General features: G+C 38.9%; 1 protein-coding gene and 1 long non-coding RNA gene across 5 annotated transcripts in view; both read left to right on the plus strand.

Moving 5' to 3' along the window:
* Nucleotides 1-14,585, plus strand: part of LOC121720181 (meprin A subunit beta-like) — a 34,203-nt gene extending 19,618 nt beyond the window's left edge. For all 4 annotated transcript variants that reach the window (XM_042106120.1, XM_042106122.1, XM_042106124.1 and 1 more), the window contains 16 exons: nt 82-100; nt 240-272; nt 379-410; nt 626-637; nt 747-825; nt 933-1,050; nt 1,146-1,321; nt 1,589-1,807; nt 6,655-6,807; nt 7,435-7,653; nt 8,106-8,555; nt 9,512-9,670; nt 12,501-12,612; nt 13,846-13,917; nt 14,105-14,140; nt 14,288-14,585. In XM_042106120.1, coding sequence (XP_041962054.1) covers nt 82-100; nt 240-272; nt 379-410; nt 626-637; nt 747-825; nt 933-1,050; nt 1,146-1,321; nt 1,589-1,807; nt 6,655-6,807; nt 7,435-7,653; nt 8,106-8,555; nt 9,512-9,670; nt 12,501-12,612; nt 13,846-13,917; nt 14,105-14,140; nt 14,288-14,459 — 2,061 coding nt within the window. In that variant the 3' untranslated portion in view covers nt 14,460-14,585. The remainder of the gene's footprint in view (nt 1-81; nt 101-239; nt 273-378; nt 411-625; nt 638-746; nt 826-932; nt 1,051-1,145; nt 1,322-1,588; nt 1,808-6,654; nt 6,808-7,434; nt 7,654-8,105; nt 8,556-9,511; nt 9,671-12,500; nt 12,613-13,845; nt 13,918-14,104; nt 14,141-14,287) is intronic.
* A 1,663-nt stretch (nt 14,586-16,248) lies between these two features.
* LOC121720314 lies at nt 16,249-18,956 on the plus strand. Its single transcript, XR_006034504.1, has 4 exons — nt 16,249-16,406; nt 17,883-18,013; nt 18,348-18,563; nt 18,875-18,956. It is a non-coding gene; the product is annotated as an uncharacterized LOC121720314 (long non-coding RNA).
* Nucleotides 18,957-19,737: the final 781 nt, after the last annotated feature.

Raw genomic sequence — 19,737 nt, forward strand, 5'->3', positions numbered from 1 at the left:
GAGTAAAGTTTTTGTATTTGTTTGCAATAAGTACAGTTAGATGTTCCAATCATCATTCACCTGTATCTTTTTATGTTTTAGCCTAATCCAATACTCCGAGGTATGTTAAAGAAAATTGAACATCAATGTTATTTTCTGATGTTCACTGATATTCATAGAATGAACACCAAAATCCACAATAACAACTAACCATCATAAATTCCTGTTGTTTAGCCTCATATCATTTCCCTCTTTTGCAGTTGAAAACCTTGACATTACAGTCATAAATAAAGGTAAACTCCAGTTAACTGGATTGACCAGTATCAACAAAAGACAAAAGACAAAATTAATACACAGAACAAAATTAGACTGAGTAATTCTAATTCTAATTTTGAACAGGTTTGGACCTGTTTGAGGGAGACATCAAGACTGTGAGTTGGCATTTTATTGCGATACAGAATTATCTGGGTAGTTTTCTATATGTTTTTAACAATTAAATATTAAGTTACATTTTGATCCTGTAACTTATATGAGGATACTTACTCAGAGAGAATAATTAACATAATTCCGGTGGTTTCTGTTGGCCCTTGACTTTTTGATGCATTTTCTTCTTATCTTCTCACATGACTCTACATTGCTTTCACAGACTGCTACCAAGGTGAGAGACCTTAACTGTCTTTCCCTACTCTGTGGACTTTCTTTTTGTTATTTGTTTGCTGTTGAAATTCAGTAGTGCAGAGGTCATATATGATGATGATTTATTTTAGACTAGGAGACGGAGGTCCATTCGCAGTGCACTGCACCGTTGGCCCCTGCCCGTCCCTTATGATTTGGACTGGAGCCTCGGTAAGGATTATTGTTATGGAGTCATCATAATCCACCCAGTAGAGTAATATGAGTCAAATTAGTAATTTATTCATTTGTGTTAAGATGGTGCGTGTCTTTGTGCTCAGATATGAATGCAAAAGGAGTCATCTTGAGAGCTTTCGAACAGTTCAGGCTGAAAACATGTGTTGACTTCAGACCCCAGTTTTGGAATGAACAACACATTGAAATCAAGAAGGCCCTAGGGTTTGACTCTACAGTATTTACAATGGAGGCATTTTATTATTGGATTTCGACAATTAAATGGTTTGGTTGTAAGCAAAAGTGTTCTCATTTTGTAGATGTTGGTCGCAAGTTGGAAAAAATGAGTGGGAGCAGGAACTCTCTATTGGCTCTGATTGTGACACTGTGGCCACCGTGGAGCATGAGCTCATGCACGCGTTGGGCTTCTGGCATGAGCAGTCCAGATATGACCGGGACAATCACATCTCAATCAACTGGGGAAACATTGAAGCAGGTCTCTATTCTCTTTCTAGTGCCTAGATGAAATGCTGATGTTAGCTTTCTCAATATGTGCAGTGTAATGGTCTGCAGAAATGCCTTTACTGTGTTATGTTTTATTGCCTTGTTGTGTGAAGTGAGTATATAAGTGTTTATATAGCACATTTTTAAAGCTTAACGTGCAACCCAAAGCGCTTTACGTAATGCTACAGCACATTTGTGTCACTTGTTGTCTAGTGTTTTGTGTCACTGCATTGATTCTTCAATCACTGTGTGCCCTCAGGAAAAGAGAAAAATTTTGAAATCAGAACGAACGATACCAACAGCACCATGGACACCCCATATGACTACTTCTCAGTCATGCACTACCCTAAAGATGCCTTCAGCAATGGCAAGGGATCTACCATCATCACTAAACTACCTGAGTTCCAAGATGTGATTGGACAGAGACTGGATATGAGCCATTATGATGTCGAAGAGCTCAACAAGTTCTACAGATGCAGTAAGTATCCATGTCTTGGTTGCTGAGAAGGAAACCCAATACCTACTATAATTCGGAAGTTCATCAGATGATTCAGTAACGCTCCATAATAAGGTGCCATAATAAATAGCAAACTAGTAATTACCTAACCCTTTGTTAATATGTGTTAATTGTTACTACAATATCTATTTGCCACAAGTTAATAGCTTTTCATCATTATTTAAATATTAGTTGTTTGCATAAAATCTGTATGTTAATGTTTTAACAAATCTATTAACTAATATTTTATTAATATGTGTTAATAGTTAACTAAATGTCTTTTTGGCACTAATTAACAGTTATTTCTTACATCATTTAAATGTTAAATGTTTATTTACAAACTATATGTTAATAGAAAAGTTAATGACTTATTATTATGACCGCCGCACAGCGAAGCGGCGGTCACATAGGTTTAGTCAGATTTGTTTTTTTCTTTTTTTCTTTTTTTCTTTTTCGCATGTCCAAAATTCCGTCAAGGATTCCCGGGACACTGTAAGACCGGGGTACACGAAACTTGGTGGGCATGTAACCCCACATGGATAGCATGGAACCTCCTGTTTTCGTTTTGATCTGTAGCCCCCCCACTGGACGGGACCCCCCGAAAGGAGGGTAGGGCAGACACAGTTTTCTGTGAATATCTCGAGAACCGTAGGGTTTAGGAGGACCATTTTTTTTTTGTATGTTGATCTCAAAGGGCCATGTCAACCCATTCCATAACCACTCATTTCATGTATAGCGCCACCTAGTTAAACACAAAAAAGTAAAAATGAGGTGTTGTAATCGCAGGTATCTGTGACATAGTCAAGCCTAACAATAGTCAAAACTGCATGAAATTGGAAGTGTAGGATCATTATGACACCCTCTGAATGCACGCCAAGTTTCGTGGAATTCCGTTCATGGGGGGGCCACACAATAAATTAATTTATGTTACTATACACCAACTGGCCTGTAGGTGGCCGGAGACAATTTTCTGTGAATATCTCGAGAACCGTAGGGCCTAGGAGGTCCACCTTTTTTTTGTATGTTGGTCTTAAGGGGGCATGTCAACCTATCCCATTACCACTTATTTCATGCATAGCGCCACCTAGTTAAAAATGAAAAAGCAAAACATTAGGTGTTTTCATCATAATATCTCTGGCTGACATGGTCAAAACTGCACAAAATTGAAAGTGTAGGATTATGACACCCTCCGAATGCATGCCAAGTTTCGTGGACTTTCGTTCATGGGGGGCCTTACAATAAAATAATTGATGTGTACATTTAGTGACCGTACACCAACAAGGATTCCCGGGACACTGACAGACCGGGGTACACGAAACTTGGTGGGCATGTAACCCCACATGGATAGCATGGAACCATCGCTTTTCGTTTTGATCTGTAGCCCCCCCGCTGGACTGGACCCCCCGAAAGGAGGGTAGGGCAGACACAGTTTTCTGTGAATATCTTGAGAACCGTAGGGCCTAGGATGACCAATTATTTTGCGTATGTTTGCCTCCAGGGGTCATGTAAACCCATTCCATATGCACACATGTGCATAAACAGATACACACGCACACACATACATTCACAGTAATCCTACGTATGACACATACTCACACAGTAGACATATATACGCATGCATGCACATGCACACACACAGGCACATAAACAGGCAAACACACAAGCACATGCACATGCACGCACACACACACACACCCACACACCCATAAACATAAACATGTACACGCACACATGCACACAATTCAAGAATTTCTCAGAATTATAAACAAGATGGGGGTGGGGTTGTATAACATGTATATTACATGTGAAATCTTTGAACTTATCATGTTTTGGTACTTGTTGTCTAGCAGATACCAGTGAGAATTGAGTGTGCATAATGCAATTCAGTGAGACAGTTAGAATCATATATGCCTTTCAGCGTGACTTATTTTTGTGGAAAACATGTGGACTGGGCGGCGGTCATATTTTGTACCGCTCTGCGGTACATCTAGTTATTTAACTAATTGTTATTAAACTGTGCTTCTGCCTATCCCAATATGAACCACTCCCCATAGGACCCTTACAATAGATAGATAGATACTTTATTGATCCACAAGGGGACATTCAAGAAAAAAAACAGAGCTACCTTGACATGCTGCCACTCTTGTTGGCTAAACGAAACGAGAGGCAAGAATAGGATATGCTCGTTTACACGACTCAATCAAATTCTATTTTAAGCTTGCAAGACATTCTCGTTATTGAACACGGTGGATGGCCTATAGCCTATGCAAACACCCAAGCATTGTCCAGAATATTCTGCACCTGTGTGCAGTAGGCTAGCCTAGCGGAGGGGCAATCGGGAGAGTCGGGAGGATTCCCGGTGGGGCCGGGCTGATTACTGTAGTGTGATCTCAAAAAGCGCATGCTATTGCTGTTTGAATATTTTCTTTGCTGTGCTCTCCAGCAGCCTGCACTGTGCGACTGCAGCAGTAATAGCAGCCAGGGTGCAAGTTCATAGACACGACTATCATTTATGCCAGCCATGAGCTCTCGTGGCCTTGTTTCGTTTAGTTTCATTATTTTGAAATAACGTGATAATTTAATGTAAAAACGTGATAAATATCTTGTAAAAACGTGAAAAAATCATATCTTTAAATAACATGATATTTTCACGTTATAACGTGAAAATATCATTATCATGAAAAAACGTGATAATTTCATGTAATAACGTGATACATATCTTGTTAAAACGTGAAAAAGATATTGTTATAACAAGAAACTTTTCACGTAATTACATAATACTGAGCCTTTTTATTTATTTTAGTGTGGCAGCAATACGCTTCCGTAATATTACATGCATCATTCCTATACCATCACTGTCAGCCCTACTAGCAAGTATAAAGGGAGACATGCCACATGGAATGTTCAGGTGCAAGAACGACAGTTAATTAATTCTTCTAAGACACTAAACATTCACAGACGTAGACCATACGGAGGTAATGCATAAACATAATGCTAAACTAAATGTACATTCATTTCCTGCTAGACTGAATTGCACTTTCCATGCACACTAAGCTAAACTAGCCTACATTAAATGCATGGAAAGTTGCTAGCGGAGTTTACAGCTGGTCACGTAAGACTCAGTGTGTATGAACTCGTGGTCATAATGAAAACATTAATACACGGGCAGAAGACGCTTGGTGGCTGTCCACAACGTTATAAACTTTTTTGTATACCCCTGTTGTCTCAATGATAATAACATCTCATTTCAGACTATATTTCAGAGTTTGACGTTCATTTGCATTATTAATATAACATCGTATTTTGTCATTTTTGGCGAAGACATGCATTCCGTTAGGGATATTGAACATATTGAACATTCTCTAACCATCGTGATTTCGAATTGGTGCAGTTTTCAGCACAAAAACTCATTTTATTCTTTTCATGGACAGCATTGCTCTACTCTGTTCTATGGTGCTTTCTGCCTCTTGGTTGCGCACGCATGTTTTCGTGACGTTGCATAGAAATCCATGTATTAACGTTCTCTAAGTTGCTAGAATTGCACCCAAATCCTAACAATACATGCAAAGTAATATAATACAGGTGGTATATCGAAGTTTTCAACTTAAACAACATTTTCCAGTTACAAAATTAAAACAAAGTGGGGAGTGCTTTATACAGTCAACCTACCCAATGCAAAGCATACCGCTTCTGATCAGCTATGGCAACAATACAAGGACAAAACGCAGCAGAGCTGCAGTATACCGTTTCTCCAAAGGGGGCTCCAAAACACCAATCTCAATAAAGCTGATTAATTACGGCAAAAATCACATACAAACACTAAACTACATTTCTAACTCTGTTACACCCCTCCCCTGAATTTCACCAAATTCGAGCAGCAACCAAATAGTACTTCCAAAGGCAAAGAGTACACTACTTTCAAACACTAGACAGAGGGTCACCAATTACAGGACAGCCAACCACAAAGGTATCCAATAAGGATGAAGTGGAAGAAGATGTGTGCAAACTCTCACACAACCAACCACTGGCAGTAGGGTGCCTTATACACCCCACAAGACCATAAAACCATAAACCATAAATTCCATACATTTTCCACAAAGCTAATCAGAAAAGCTTGATAAATAATAATGTCATTAACTTTTATATTAGCATAGTTTGTAAATAAACATTTAACATTTAAATGATGTAAACAATAACTGTTAATTAGTGCCAAAAATACATTTAGTTAACTATTAACAAATATTAATACAATATTAGTTAATAGATTTGTTAAAACATGCAGATTTTGTGCAAACAACTAACATTTAATCAATGATGAAAAAACTATTAACTTGTGCCAAATAGATATTTTAGAAACAATTAACAAATAGTAGCCTAACAAAGGGTTAGGTAATTACTAGTTTGCTATTTATTATGGCACCTTATTATGGAGTGTTACCGATGATTCTTTACGGGTTCTGTAAAGTAGCAATTGAAAAACGAATCAGTAGGTCCCAGTCCATATGCACTATTAGAGGCCCTACTCATAGCATCTGTATTGCGAGGTCGGACTAAAGCGTCATCCATAGATTGCTTTATTATGCAGAGGGGTTAATGCTCAGTCAATGTTTCATTTTAAATTACATATTTACATGTCAAAGGAACTGGATTTTCTGTTTGCCACTCTCTGATAAAAAATGTCGTTCTTTTGAAAAAACAGAAGCTAGAAGAACACCAGAGAAGCTATGACACATTTTCAGTCAACACGATGAGAATGCCCTATTATATTTTCTCTTAAACCATAGTTTAAACATTTTTCCTAAAACTAAATGTGTACTGTATGCTTACAGATGAGTCCATTTCCTTCCTGGACCACTGCAGCTTCGATGATGACATGTGTGGAATGAGCGTCTGCTCCAAGAGTTCAGTTCGATGGGAGAGAGTGAGACGAGCTGTCGGAGGACCCCACTCTGACCACACCCTTCTGGACACTCACTCTCAGGGTGAGATTCTGTGTTCTGTAGAGATTTGTTTTGTAGGGGTATGTGTGATTGCTACAAAGCATAGACATGGTCTATTTAAGCAATAAGCCCAGAGAGGCCGTAGGTTACACTGATTCTACAACAGCTAAGGGGCTTTGTTAGGCACAACACGCTAGCGGAGTGCCTCAAATCCCCCTTTTGTAAGACTCTTACTATGAATACCTGGCAAAGTTTAATAAAGTAAAGGCACAGAAACTAGAAAGATAATGAGTTATTCCTAGATAATCATTCTTCCGCCAAGAAATATATTTCCTCTATCTGAATGGTTGGCAAGCAACGTCAAGATGCAGCTACTTTAACTTTTTTATCAAGTTATGGTAGCGCAGTAATATAGAATGAAATGCGGTCAAGGTGTATGTCTATGCTGCATTTTACAACGGCATCTAACGCGATTCAGCCAATCACAATCAAGGACCGGAACTATCAGTTTTAGAATCTTTTTTCAATAGAACAGAGAAAAGTAATTATTATTTGTTTGTGACTGGAACATTAGTACTGTAGTATTATCACATTACAGCCAACAAGACTTCAGAATTCAAAATTCCTATCCTACCAATTCATTCAGTTGGTGCTGTTGTCCAAACACAGGTTTCTTCATGCACTTCAGCACCAAGAGAGGTAGAATTGGAGACTCAGCTAAAATGGAGACCAGGAGGATGACCCCTAGAAGAAGCTGCAAGGTCCAGTGCCTTGAGTTCTTCTACTACCACAGTGGGAGTTGGTCTGACCAGCTCAACATCTGGATAAGAGAGTTTGATGGTCTTGATGACATGAAGGGAACGCGCAGACTTATGGGCCAAATAAAAGGTGCTTTATTTTGGTTCTGCCATATGTGTATATATATGAGTAGGTAATTGCAGTAAATAAGAGAGTAATAACAGGGAATTAATGGAGGGTCGATGCAAGTAAACACAGTTTATCCACCTCTGAAATTTCAGAAATAGAGTTTATCCACCTCTTATTATAGTTTATCCACCTCTCAAAAGAGTTTATTCACCAATTGCAACTTTAACATTCAAAAATCACACTGTATTATCCACATTCACAATACACTCTAGGAACCATTCCCATCCAACTGATATTGTTATAAAAAATGGACAATAACCTCCACCATTATCAAACATGTTCTGAAAAATCTGATACTGCACGGTGCAGTCCACCTCACAGAATTCATAGTTTACCCACCTCTTATTTTACCACTACATCCCTGAGTAAGACGACTGCCAAAACCAATTATAGTCCATTGCCTCCAATTACAGGTTCTCCAGCTGACTACTGGCAGCTCTTCCATGTTCCCCTGAACGCCACTAAGACCTTCCAGGTGGAGTTTGAGGCCCGCAAAGGACAAGGGACATCCAGCGGTGGCTTCTCTGTGGACGACATGAACCTGTCAGAGACTGAATGCCCCCATCACACATGGCAGATCAGGAACTTTGAAGGACAGTTAAATGCCAACACTAACTCATCTGTTATGTTCAGCCCCAAGTACTACTCTAGCGATGACTACAGTTACCAAATTGCAGCAGTCCTGACCAGAGATGATTTTGTTGTCTTTGCTCGCCTTGTGTCAGGAATTTTTGATGACAATCTGCAGTGGCCCTGTGCTTGGAGGCAAATAACCTTCATACTGCTAGACCAGAACCCACACATCCAAAAGCGCATGTCTAAACAAAGTAGTATAACCACCAGTCCATCATGGATAACTTCACGTAAGCTTTTTTCAGTTTTTCTTTATCTTTTCCCATCCCATATATGGTGGAAAAATGAAATCATCATAAAAAGTATGACGTTACTTTGAGGATTGAAGATGTCACGCTGTAAATAATGTATTCTCTTTGAAGGTTAAAACTACTGTAATACTGTAGGCAGCTACAGCTTGGTGTGATCTGGGCTGGCACTTGATCCAAAAAACACTACACCCACTAAAAATCATTACGCCACTGACCAAGAAAACCTGGTCTATAATGAAAAGTGCAAATAAAGCACAGTGGTGAAGACGTACTGCCACGAGATGTAAGCAGCACTTAACGAGTCCCACGCAAGAACTTATTTTCAGGATGAATAAGCTATCAGTAGGATTTTTATTCAGTCATTCGAACATTATTGGGGAAATTTGGCTTTTTTCAGGGTATGTTTTTGAATTGCAACCCTTGCGTCAGAGTACAAAATTTTGCCGTTATATTTGTCAATGTACAAAAACATGTACATGTTCTACTTCTACAATATGCCATATTTATAACCTATGAAATAGTCAATCAAGACTTATAGGTTAAGACTACACCAACCCAAAATGTATGAGTGAATGAACGCAAATAATCTCTGTGCTTGTAACCCCTAGCCTGGCTAGCGCCACCACTTCTCAATGAGACGTGGTCTGGGAACCAAATGTTAATTTTCTCGTATTTGAAAAAAATGCCCAGATCCGTTTATTGGGTGCCACGGATGTCTATCAAATGCGTCTGTGCATAGCTCATCATCGTCTTGCTTTCCCCCTTGTTCTGTGATTGGTCCCCTATCTCAGGCGAAAATTTGCTCCATGGTCTCCAGGCTGCCTTAGCAGCGTGAATCAAATCGCGCGCAAGGCAGCATGGGAACACCCAGGCTATGTAACCCCTAATATGCATTGATAATCAATTAATCTGAATTTCCTTTTTTTGAAAAACAGAATATTTCGGCAGGCCAAGTGATTGGGGATCTCTGAATATGCATGGGTTCTATTATGCTAATAAGGTGTGGCCTCATGGTCTGGTTATGACTACCACTCAGCTCAGATCCAGAGATTTCCTCAAAGGAGGCGACGCATTTCTCCTTATTTCAATGAAAGGTGAGTGTCAATGGAGTCTGTCAGGATCTGGCCTGGACTGAATGTATTATGCCTGTATTATCTCTCTATTCGCCTTATTCACCCGGTGCGACCAGAACGAGGCTACAGGGTGCACTTGCCATTACACCTCAGTCCAGCAGATGGTGGTGGTAATGCACAACGTTTGCAAACTGAAGAAGAAGAACAGGCCAATGAACCCTTCTTTAATCTGTGAGCTTTTTTTAGCAGTTTGCAAAGGAGTGCATTACCACCACCATCTGCTGCTGGACTGAGGTGTAATGGCAAGTGTACCCCTCAGCCTCGTTATGGCAGCCGGGTGAATAAGGTGATGTGCTTTGTGCTTTGTCACAAGGTTTAACTGTCTGTCACCTCTCTTTGTCTCCGCCCATCTCCTCATTTGGTCTGTACTTCCTGTCTTGTTAGTTTTCCCTCCATTTTCTTCTCCCACCTGTTCCCCATTATTGTCTTGTTGGTTTTCGTCCAGTCCTCTGTCTTTCTGTTAATTAGTCTGTGTATTTCTACCCCCCTGTTCCTCCGTTGTTTGTCCCTCTGTTCATCCTGGCCGAAGTAAGTTTGTTAATTTGTACTGTAAGTAGGGATGGGCAGAACGAGGCTTTGTGAAACAACGAAACGTTTGAAGCAATTGCGCCGGAATGTGTCGAGGTTTCGAAACAATCTGACACACGTAACTCCATGGTGACATCTAGTGGCAAGTTTTGCTAACATCACATTTTGACCGTGAAGCACAACTGCTTCAGACGAAGAATATAAATAGCCAACATGGAACGCAAGATTTCGTCCACAGCCACGTGGTTCAGTGGTTAACACACTTGCATTCGGCCGGAGCGGCCGGTGTTCGACTCCCTGCTGGTGCTTAGAAATTTCAGACTAGTATATGCGTTCAGTAATTAGAACATTTTTATATCTGCCAGTTAGATGTTTTGTTATTTCAGTTTCATAGTACATTATCCTTTGGAATATGCTGGAGAGGAAAATGCTACAATGGTTTTAAAATGTAGGCTATGCTTATGGCCCAGGGTTTTTTTTTGGAACATGTTGTAGGGAAATAAAGGATACATGTGAAGCAGGTTAGACTAATCAGGTACAACATGGGGAAAATAAACAACACATTTTTTGTATGTCAACATACATTTTTATTATAACAGTTGTTCTGCCGTCTTGGCATTTAATCTGTTTCTTGTTTTTGAATAAACCTCCCCAGCCTTGGAAAAAAATCTTTCACAAGGCACACTTGTTGCTGGCATGCACAAATATTTTTTTGCCATCACAGTTAGGTTTGGATAAACCACTCTCCTCTCCTTCCAGTATTTCAAAGGGTCAGCTGTTCTTGAAATAAAGGCATCAGTCATATATTTTTTTTACTTCTGCTACTATCTAAATATTAACGTCACTAGACTATATCTATCTAAACTATCGCTCACTGTCTGTCTAGCCTGTCAATTAATCTATATCACTAACCTATCAATCACAAGTGCACTATAAATCGCTATATCTTTATATGTCTCTATGTCGCTATATCTCTCAAAATCTCTCTCCTCACAAAAAACCCACAAAGATAGGATGTGTTTGAATGACTTTTAAGCATTCTGGGACTTTGTAATTTAGATCAAACAGGTGTTTACTCGGGTAATTGGCTCGCGCAGCAAGTGTGCCACCTGTCCAAACCAAATTGAAACACCACGAAGCCTCACTAAGCCATGGTCACGTGACATGGGCGTTTTGAACCACACTTCGAAACACTGTTCGAAACACTTGCGTTTCGGAAGCTCGACACTGTTTCGAAACGTCAGCTTCGAGCGTCACATCCCTAACTGTAAGTTTGCAGTTCAGCAAAGTGTGTTAGTCTGAAGATTCTGCCTTCAATGAGTCCTGCACTTGGGTCTTCCTGCCAAAATCCTGACAGAGTCAAATACTTTGTGAAAGAGGAGCTCTTTTGCCTTTTTCCATAGAAATGCTATAGTAAGCAAATCAGCTTTAAAAAATCAGTCATCTCTGTTGAATTGCTCACAGAGCTCCTAGGTAGAATTGCAGTAGAATTATTGAGTGATCTAGTTTAAATCACAGCAAATCTCTACATTGTCTACAACTTTAGGCTGGCATTATAATGTAATTATGCCCCAAATTATTTTTTTTTCCATATCAATAATTCAAAAGTTTACAGCATGCACCGCTCAACTGTTCTTTGGGCTATATGACATCTGTGTATGTGCAAGCGCAGGTCACTTCAGGTCACAAATGCAGAGGGAGAGAGTTATCGCATCTTTCATACCCTTACAGTATATGACTAGCATACGCTGTCCTGAAAATAAAATATAGCATGAAAATAACCAAGGCCTCTAGCAGATAAAGCTAGCTTTTCACATGGTTCTTTATCAGAGAGTTCTAACAACATTTTGACGCTGCAGTTGGTGCTTGATTGTCCCCCACTGTCGACTTCAAGGCACCTAACCTTAACCTTAACCTTAACCCTAATCCTAATCCTAAACCTTGCGCCTTCCAGGTCTTCCTTCCTGTCTTGAAGTTGACGGTGGGGGTGAAAAAGACCATTGCTGTTGGCTGTAAAATTGCAGTACAAGGCTTATTGTTTTGATAGTTTAACAACATTTGAATAGCTTTGCATGGTGCCTGGATTAGCAGATTAAAACTCTTTTGATACACATTTTTCTCTACTGTATCAAAACAGCCCTTTTTCTCTATTCCACCTCAATGTCTGCATTTCTAAGATGATTCCAGTGACTAACACAGAAGTGTCATCTTTCATTGAGTTTACAGCTGAAATACCAGTACTGCTTTGTTCTTTTGCTTGCAGACATCTCCCGCCTGCGTTACACGAATAACCTCCGATGCCCCACTGTGAAAGTGAAGTCCATTTCTGTGTCTCCTCTGCCTCCAACTAAAGACGATGGGCCATGTGGAACAAAGTAAGCTTACATACTGAACCAAAGAACTTATTTTCATAAACAATATTTTCATAAACATGCAGATGAGTTTCATTGTCTGAACAAATGGATGGACCAGGGGCTTTCATCAAGCGGTCACATGCAAGTGGATTTGCTGTGAGCACAAACAATCTTGACATGCAATAGTTTTGACATGATTCTTATAAGGAACTAGTCAGAGGGGCAGAGGTGGGGTTTCCCAGGTACAGTGTCTCAGACTTGAAAGGTATAATTTATTAAAGTAATTTATTTCATTGGAACAAACCATCTGTTAAGAGTTCTCTAAAAGAAACCTGCCTATAAGAATACCACAAGGTAATTAACTCATATTATTATAATATTTCTGGAATCAATTATTGTGTCACTCAGATTGGATAAGGCTAGATATGAGTATTTTTGTATTTGAAAGGGATTAAAATGAACATCTTAATTATGACCACTGCGCTAGCGAAGCCTCCCCTGAAAGGAGGCCGGACACAGTTTACAACATGTCCCGTCTATTTTCGACTCGTTTCTCCCCCAGGGATCAAACGGAAGATTAGAAACAAAAACTGTCTTTGTCCCGTCTGGTCACTTAAAAACCCAGGCCAATAATTACCTTATTCATCACACCTGTGACAATTACACCCGCACTCATCATCACTTATGATAAACCAGAGACAAGTGAACGTAGCATGTCATACCACAAGCCCACCACCAGGACACGAAGACGTAACAAACACAAACACAGAAAATCACCCCGTCACAGTACCATGGTAGTGTAGTGTCTGAGGAGCTGGGCTAGCATGCTGTAGCCAGACAAGTTGAAGTTGTGGATTATTTTTCCAATTGTCACTGTTGTGCCCTTGAGGCCTTGTAATAATTGACATATGACTAAAAGCAACATTCTCAACTGTACATAAATGTAACCCAAACAACTTGGATAAAAACATCAGCCAAAATGAATGGGAAAGTAAGGAGCATTCTGGGAAACACCTTAAAAATCATGGTACAGCTTCAGGTATAACCTCGAAATGATGTAGCATGTTGGAAAGTCTTTCAAAGTCTCTGGCTGTTTCCGAAATGGCATACTGCACACTGCTCATATTTGGATCTTAATAGAAAGGTAGTGAGTCATAGTCAGTAAGTAGGGCAGCAGTGTGGCCATTCGGAGCCTCAGTCTTGAATGAAGATGTCTCATCTGACATTTTGCATAATCTCTGTGAACTTCTCCAGAATTCCCATTACCACAACCTCAACCCACCCTCCAACCACAACAACATCATCAACAACTGCTTCAACCCTCAGGTGAGATTAATTGAATATCATTCTAATCTAATAGGTTTGTTGCTCATGATAAGATAATTTTTGATCATGGTTATGCCTACAGTACCTGTGCATTGCATACTTAACATATTCAACACTATTTTGTTTATTATAACTCTACTGTACTCCATATATATATATATATATTTTGTTTTGTTCTTTTCCTCAGGGCTTCTGACAACTCACCAGTGACCCCTCCTGAAAGGTAAAGTAGAGAATGCAGTCTGGTGTCAAGACAAAATAAAAACAAACAATACATTCATGTCATATGGCGCTTTGGAGCTAAGAATTTGTCTTTTTATAGATGAGACAATTAATGCCAATAACCTGGTGTCTTAATTCTTTCCCATAGGTGTAATAACATCTTTTCCTTCACATGCTACAAGACAAAGATCTCCACAGGGGCTCTCGTGTTAGTTGTACTGTTTATTTTTATTTTTGGGATGCTGTGTACATGTTGCTGTAATAAGACGAAGCGTGATGTACCATCGGCAGAAAATAGGGTTTTTATGCAAATGCAGTAAACATAGAATCTGCAATGTCTGCAAAATCTTTCTTGACCTGGTTCATACAGAACCTATATACAAAAAATATTACACCAAAGCAATTATTCTTTGCATACTGAAATAAAGCTTTCTGTTTGAAACTTGGTGATTCTATACTGTCATGTGACTATAAAAAAAAGACTGATATCAAAGAGACTAATTGGAGGTGATTTGTGGTGATGACGTAGGTTAAATAGGAAGTAGATTTAAAAATGTTTCTAAATATCTCATATATGAGTATAATACTAAAAGGAAATATGTTACTTAAAGGAAATCTCAACTAGGCTCAGTTTTCTTGGTTCACATTGTTGTAAAGGAAATCTCAACTAGGCTCAGTTTTCTTGGTTCACATTGTTGTAAAGGAAATCTCAACTAGGCTCAGTTTTCTTGGTTCACATGTTTTGAGATGCATGGTAGGGTGCTCAAAAAGTTGTTGCCAACAAACCACATAATGAATCCACATAATGACATCGATTCCACAAAAACTATTTTCTCCTTGCCATGTACTTCATGTAAAAAAAGATTAAAAATGAAAGTTTTAGCCAATGAAAAGTGAGGAAAAACTCCCTGTTGTCTACGGAATGTATGATACAATGTACCTCTTTGCTTCCATCATTGACGGCTGAAATTCTTTAGACCCACTGTGAAAAGATACAATACTCTGGACAATTTTTTACTCCTGCTATAAGAGCTTATTGGGTGATTTTCAACTTGATACAAACAGTTAGCATTTTGGACAGGCTGTTCTTTCTTCTAAGTACACACTAGCCAATGCAAGTACACACGGTGCATGCTGCCCCTCCATATCCTAAACCAGACACACTAGTCACTGTAGCCATACCTTCAGGTCACACTACTGTAACACAGCAGAATTAACACTAAGCAAGAACACTTAGAGAATACTCCTAAAACCACCGTAATTATTCAATGAGGTGCTTTGGATAAAGGTATCTTGTAAAGTTGAATGTCACCTTTGTCAAGTAATTCCACGACTGTGATGTGGTTGGTTTCAAGGAGGACCACAGGAGTTCCATTATAGTCGGACAGCAGTGGAGTTCCCCTGTACCGTACCACCTAGATGGTAATCTCGGTGAGGAAAACGACTTTATGGAAACAATTTTTGGTTACACTTTACTTGAAGGTATCTACATAAGAATGACATGAACGTTTCATAAACATTATAAAACAAGTCATAAACATTTATGACAGAACACAGCATATGCATGATTAATAGCAAAGCAAAAATATGAGCATTATTTTACTGTCAAACCTAATTGACTGCATTTCTATACATACTTGCCACCAGCCTCTGCTTGATATAGTCGGTGAGTAGACCAATCACAAAATAAGAAATACAGACGATACCTATTCCTTACTGTACCTTGAAACATGCAGTTCAATAATGTACATTTTTATGGGCTTTCATAGAGATCGACAACTTTCTGGCCAAAATCAACAAAGTTGAGAATGTCACAATGATTTGTTACAAAAATGTTCTTAGGCTCACAGTACATTCTGAATATAGAAATATGATCTCATAATGCCAAAGAAATAATTATAATACACCCTGTATACATCTATCGGTGCCTCAGATTTGGATCTAAATGAAGGGGATATAGTGGAAGTAAGTATCACTTGCATGGATCATGTACCTGTAACTATTTTCAAATATGAGTCACACACTGCACACTACTGTAACACAGCAGAATTAACACTAAGCAATAACACTTAGAGAATACTCCTAAAACCACCGTAATTATTCAATGAGGTGCTTTGGATAAAGGTATCTTGTAAAGTTGAATGTCACCTTTGTCAAGTAATTCCACGACTGTGATGTGGTTGGTTTCAAGGAGGACCACAGGAGTTCCATTATAGTCAGACAGCAGTGGAGTTCCCCTGTACCGTACCACCTAGATGGTAATCTCGGTGAGGAAAACGACTTTATGGAAACAATTTTTGGTTACACTTTACTTGAAGGTATCTACATAAGAATGACATGAACGTTTCATAAACATTATAAAACAAGTCATAAACATTTATGACAGAACGCTTCTGTCATTTGCTTCTGTTCAAGTGTCATTCAGTTTTTGTCATGACAAGTTAGGGTTAGGGATAGTGTTAGGATTATGACAGTCATGTCACTCTTGTGTAGATACCTTCAAGTAAAGTGTTACCCAATTTTTTATGTTGTCATAAGTGGAAGCCTTAGAGAAATGTAAATATGTAACAAGACTGGCCAGCTTCAAGTCATAGAAAAAATGAAGAATACTGGCAAAACTCGAGATAAGACAGGAGAAAGTACACAGCTTTTTGACGATATTGCATTGAAGATATTTATTTTTACAATGTGTTTCACAATATGTATTTACACGATATTGGACTTACAGTTTTTCTCAGTCGCTTTGGTGCTTTTCTCACATCACTATTAACATTTGCACAGCAGTTAGTGCATTTCTCAAAACAATTAGTGCAAACTGCAAAACCTAGTGGATGACCTGCAAAAGCAGGTCACTTGCTCAAAATGGATAGTCCATTCCTCAAAAGTAAGTATTTATGTCAATGAAACTGTCAGTGTCATCAAAATGAGAAGTCTTGACACCATCGTTTATGAACAAGATAGTCAAATGGCTGTCATGTTTTTATTATGACAGTTCTCTCAGTGTTTTCCAATGCAAAATAAAGGTCAGAACTCAGTGACATTACCTGAACATGCTCAAGACAGCACTATACAGTACTTGTACAGCCATTTGAAAACTACAGTAAAGTTACACATTAGGGGAGTAAGTGAGTACAAGACACTGAATACGTACATTTTTACTGTATGCTTTTCTACAACATTGTGACAGAATTTGATAACTAGTTCAACAATTGTGTATGTAATGACTCAGGCAATGAAATGAAGACTGTTTTATTGGGAACGACTATTCAGCATCCATAAGTATAGTTCATTTTGACTGACATGACATAAGCAAATGATAATGTTAAAAAACAGCAGATAATTGTATGAAAGCAACTGATACATGTCTAAAAGCATTTGCAATTTGTTCAGAGGAAGTATTGCTACTATGTGCACAAATTACTAAATGTTGTGGAGGTTGAACTAATAGTTATGAGAATTTTCATTCTGATCTGAAAAAAGCACCAAAGCGACTGAGAAAAACTGTAACTTATAACTTGGAATTTGTTTTTGGTTCAGATATGAATGCCAAAGGAGTAATTCTGAGAGCTTTTGAACAATTCAGGCTGAAATCGTGTGTTGACTTCAAACCAAGAATAAATTAATCTCATTACATCTGTTGAAAAACACCAAGGGTAGAACACCTCCTTTCCTCATAATAGCAGACTTTTAGATGGTTTCATTCATTTGTGTGCCATACTTCATCAGTATGCCATATGTTTTAGCTGCTGGTCTTCTGTTGGAAACATTTCTGTTGTGGAGCACGAGTTTCTGCACACCCTTGGCTTCCTACACGAGCAGTCTAGATATGACAGGAAAGACTTCATCACCATCAACTGGTACAACATTGGTCAAGGTCATTGCTTGCTTTTGATATATTCTGTGTTGGCTTTTGTACACAAAGTTAGTACCAAAGAACCTTTTTTATATGCATCTGAATGTTCATTTTATGGAGCAACGTGATGCATAGGGTAAAATGTAAACCAAAGTCTGTCTAGACTTGTACTTCAAAAACAGAGACAAAAACAGAGATAACAAGATCTTGAAATTGCAATCTTCATGTTCATGCTTTACACTACTTTTATTTTCAATGGGTCATTCCCTCTTTGTCACTGAAGGCAATGAAAGCAATCTCTCCCATGTTTTTTACAAGTTATGCTACGTTGATCAATTAATTTTTTTCCCTTTAGGGATGGACTATAATTCACACATTTGGCGAGGAAATCACCAGCACCATGGGTACCCCATATGATTACTGGTCTGTAATGCACTACAGCCAGAGTGCATTCAGCTACAATAAAGGCCCCACCATTGCCACAAAGGACCCAGGTTTCAAGATGTGATTGGTCAACACCTGGACATGAGGTTTTATGATACACTGGAGCTAAACAGACGCTACAATTGCAGTAAGTAACCAGCCCTGCTAACACCAGACCAGTTCTGTCGTAAAGTTCATAGCATGCATAGTTTGTTTTCAATATCCATGTGATGTATCCAGCTAAAAATTAAGTTAAAGCTGAAAAGCCAAAGCTTTTCACTTCTTTCTCTCACTCGTTCTTTCTGTCCTCCTTTCTTACCACAAAGGTTTAAAGGTCATTTATTGTCGAAGGAAATACACATTGACAGTAACGAAATACTGAGGGGCAAGCTCCTACTTACCAAAGTATCTATCTACAGTGCCGAAGTCTAACTGTGAGGACGTTCCTATTTGTCCCAGATGACTCCATCTTCTTCCTGGACCACTGCAGCTTTGATGAGGGCATGTGTGAGATGAGTTCAGCTGGATGGGAGAGAGTGAGCCGAGCTGATGAAGGTCCCCAATCTGACCACACCTACCTGGGCATGGAGTCCCAGGGTGATATTTCAGTCCAGGTGTACTCAGGAGTAGATAGATAGATAGATAGATAGATAGATAGATGCAAGTTCAAACAGTTCTCATGCACACCCGACATTGCACTGATTAAAATATACCTTATTTTCAGTTTATAGTCTACAATTAATACACAACATGTTTATTTTAATTTGACAGTTCTATGTTTATTTAACGTTGCACATTTCACATATAATTACGTTTTACACATCAGTTACAGTTGGGTGAGTGGACGCCGTCTGTTTCTGTTTATTTCATTACTTATGTCTTTAGTACTGAGTTTATTTAACTGCTGTGATTTCCTCCGGCTGGCATGGGGTGGCTTCTTCCTTCCAGTTAAAGGAATTTGTGGCGAATGGATGCCAGAATAAGAGTCCTCTGGAAGGCACCACCATTGCAAACGTCATGGGGGGGGGGGGGGGGTTATGATCATTCTTATTTAAGAAATATTTACTTACTTTGTCTTCATGCTTGTCTTGTAAATGTCGTTAGTCCTAGTCTTCCCTTGTGTGTCTTGAATGGTCTGATCAGCCAGTATATATGTTCCCCCAATGTGTCATCGTGGGAGGTCAGTTTTATTGCCTTGAAATATTACACCACATCCCGATACTACAGTCTCTGAGCTTTCATTTGACACCATGCATGGCCAATTTCGTCGTGGAAAATGGGCATATTTCATAGACTTAATTTACATGAGCTATATTTCATAT

Source organism: Alosa sapidissima, chromosome 10, assembly GCF_018492685.1.
Source record: "Alosa sapidissima isolate fAloSap1 chromosome 10, fAloSap1.pri, whole genome shotgun sequence".
NCBI lineage: Eukaryota > Metazoa > Chordata > Actinopteri > Clupeiformes > Clupeidae > Alosa > Alosa sapidissima.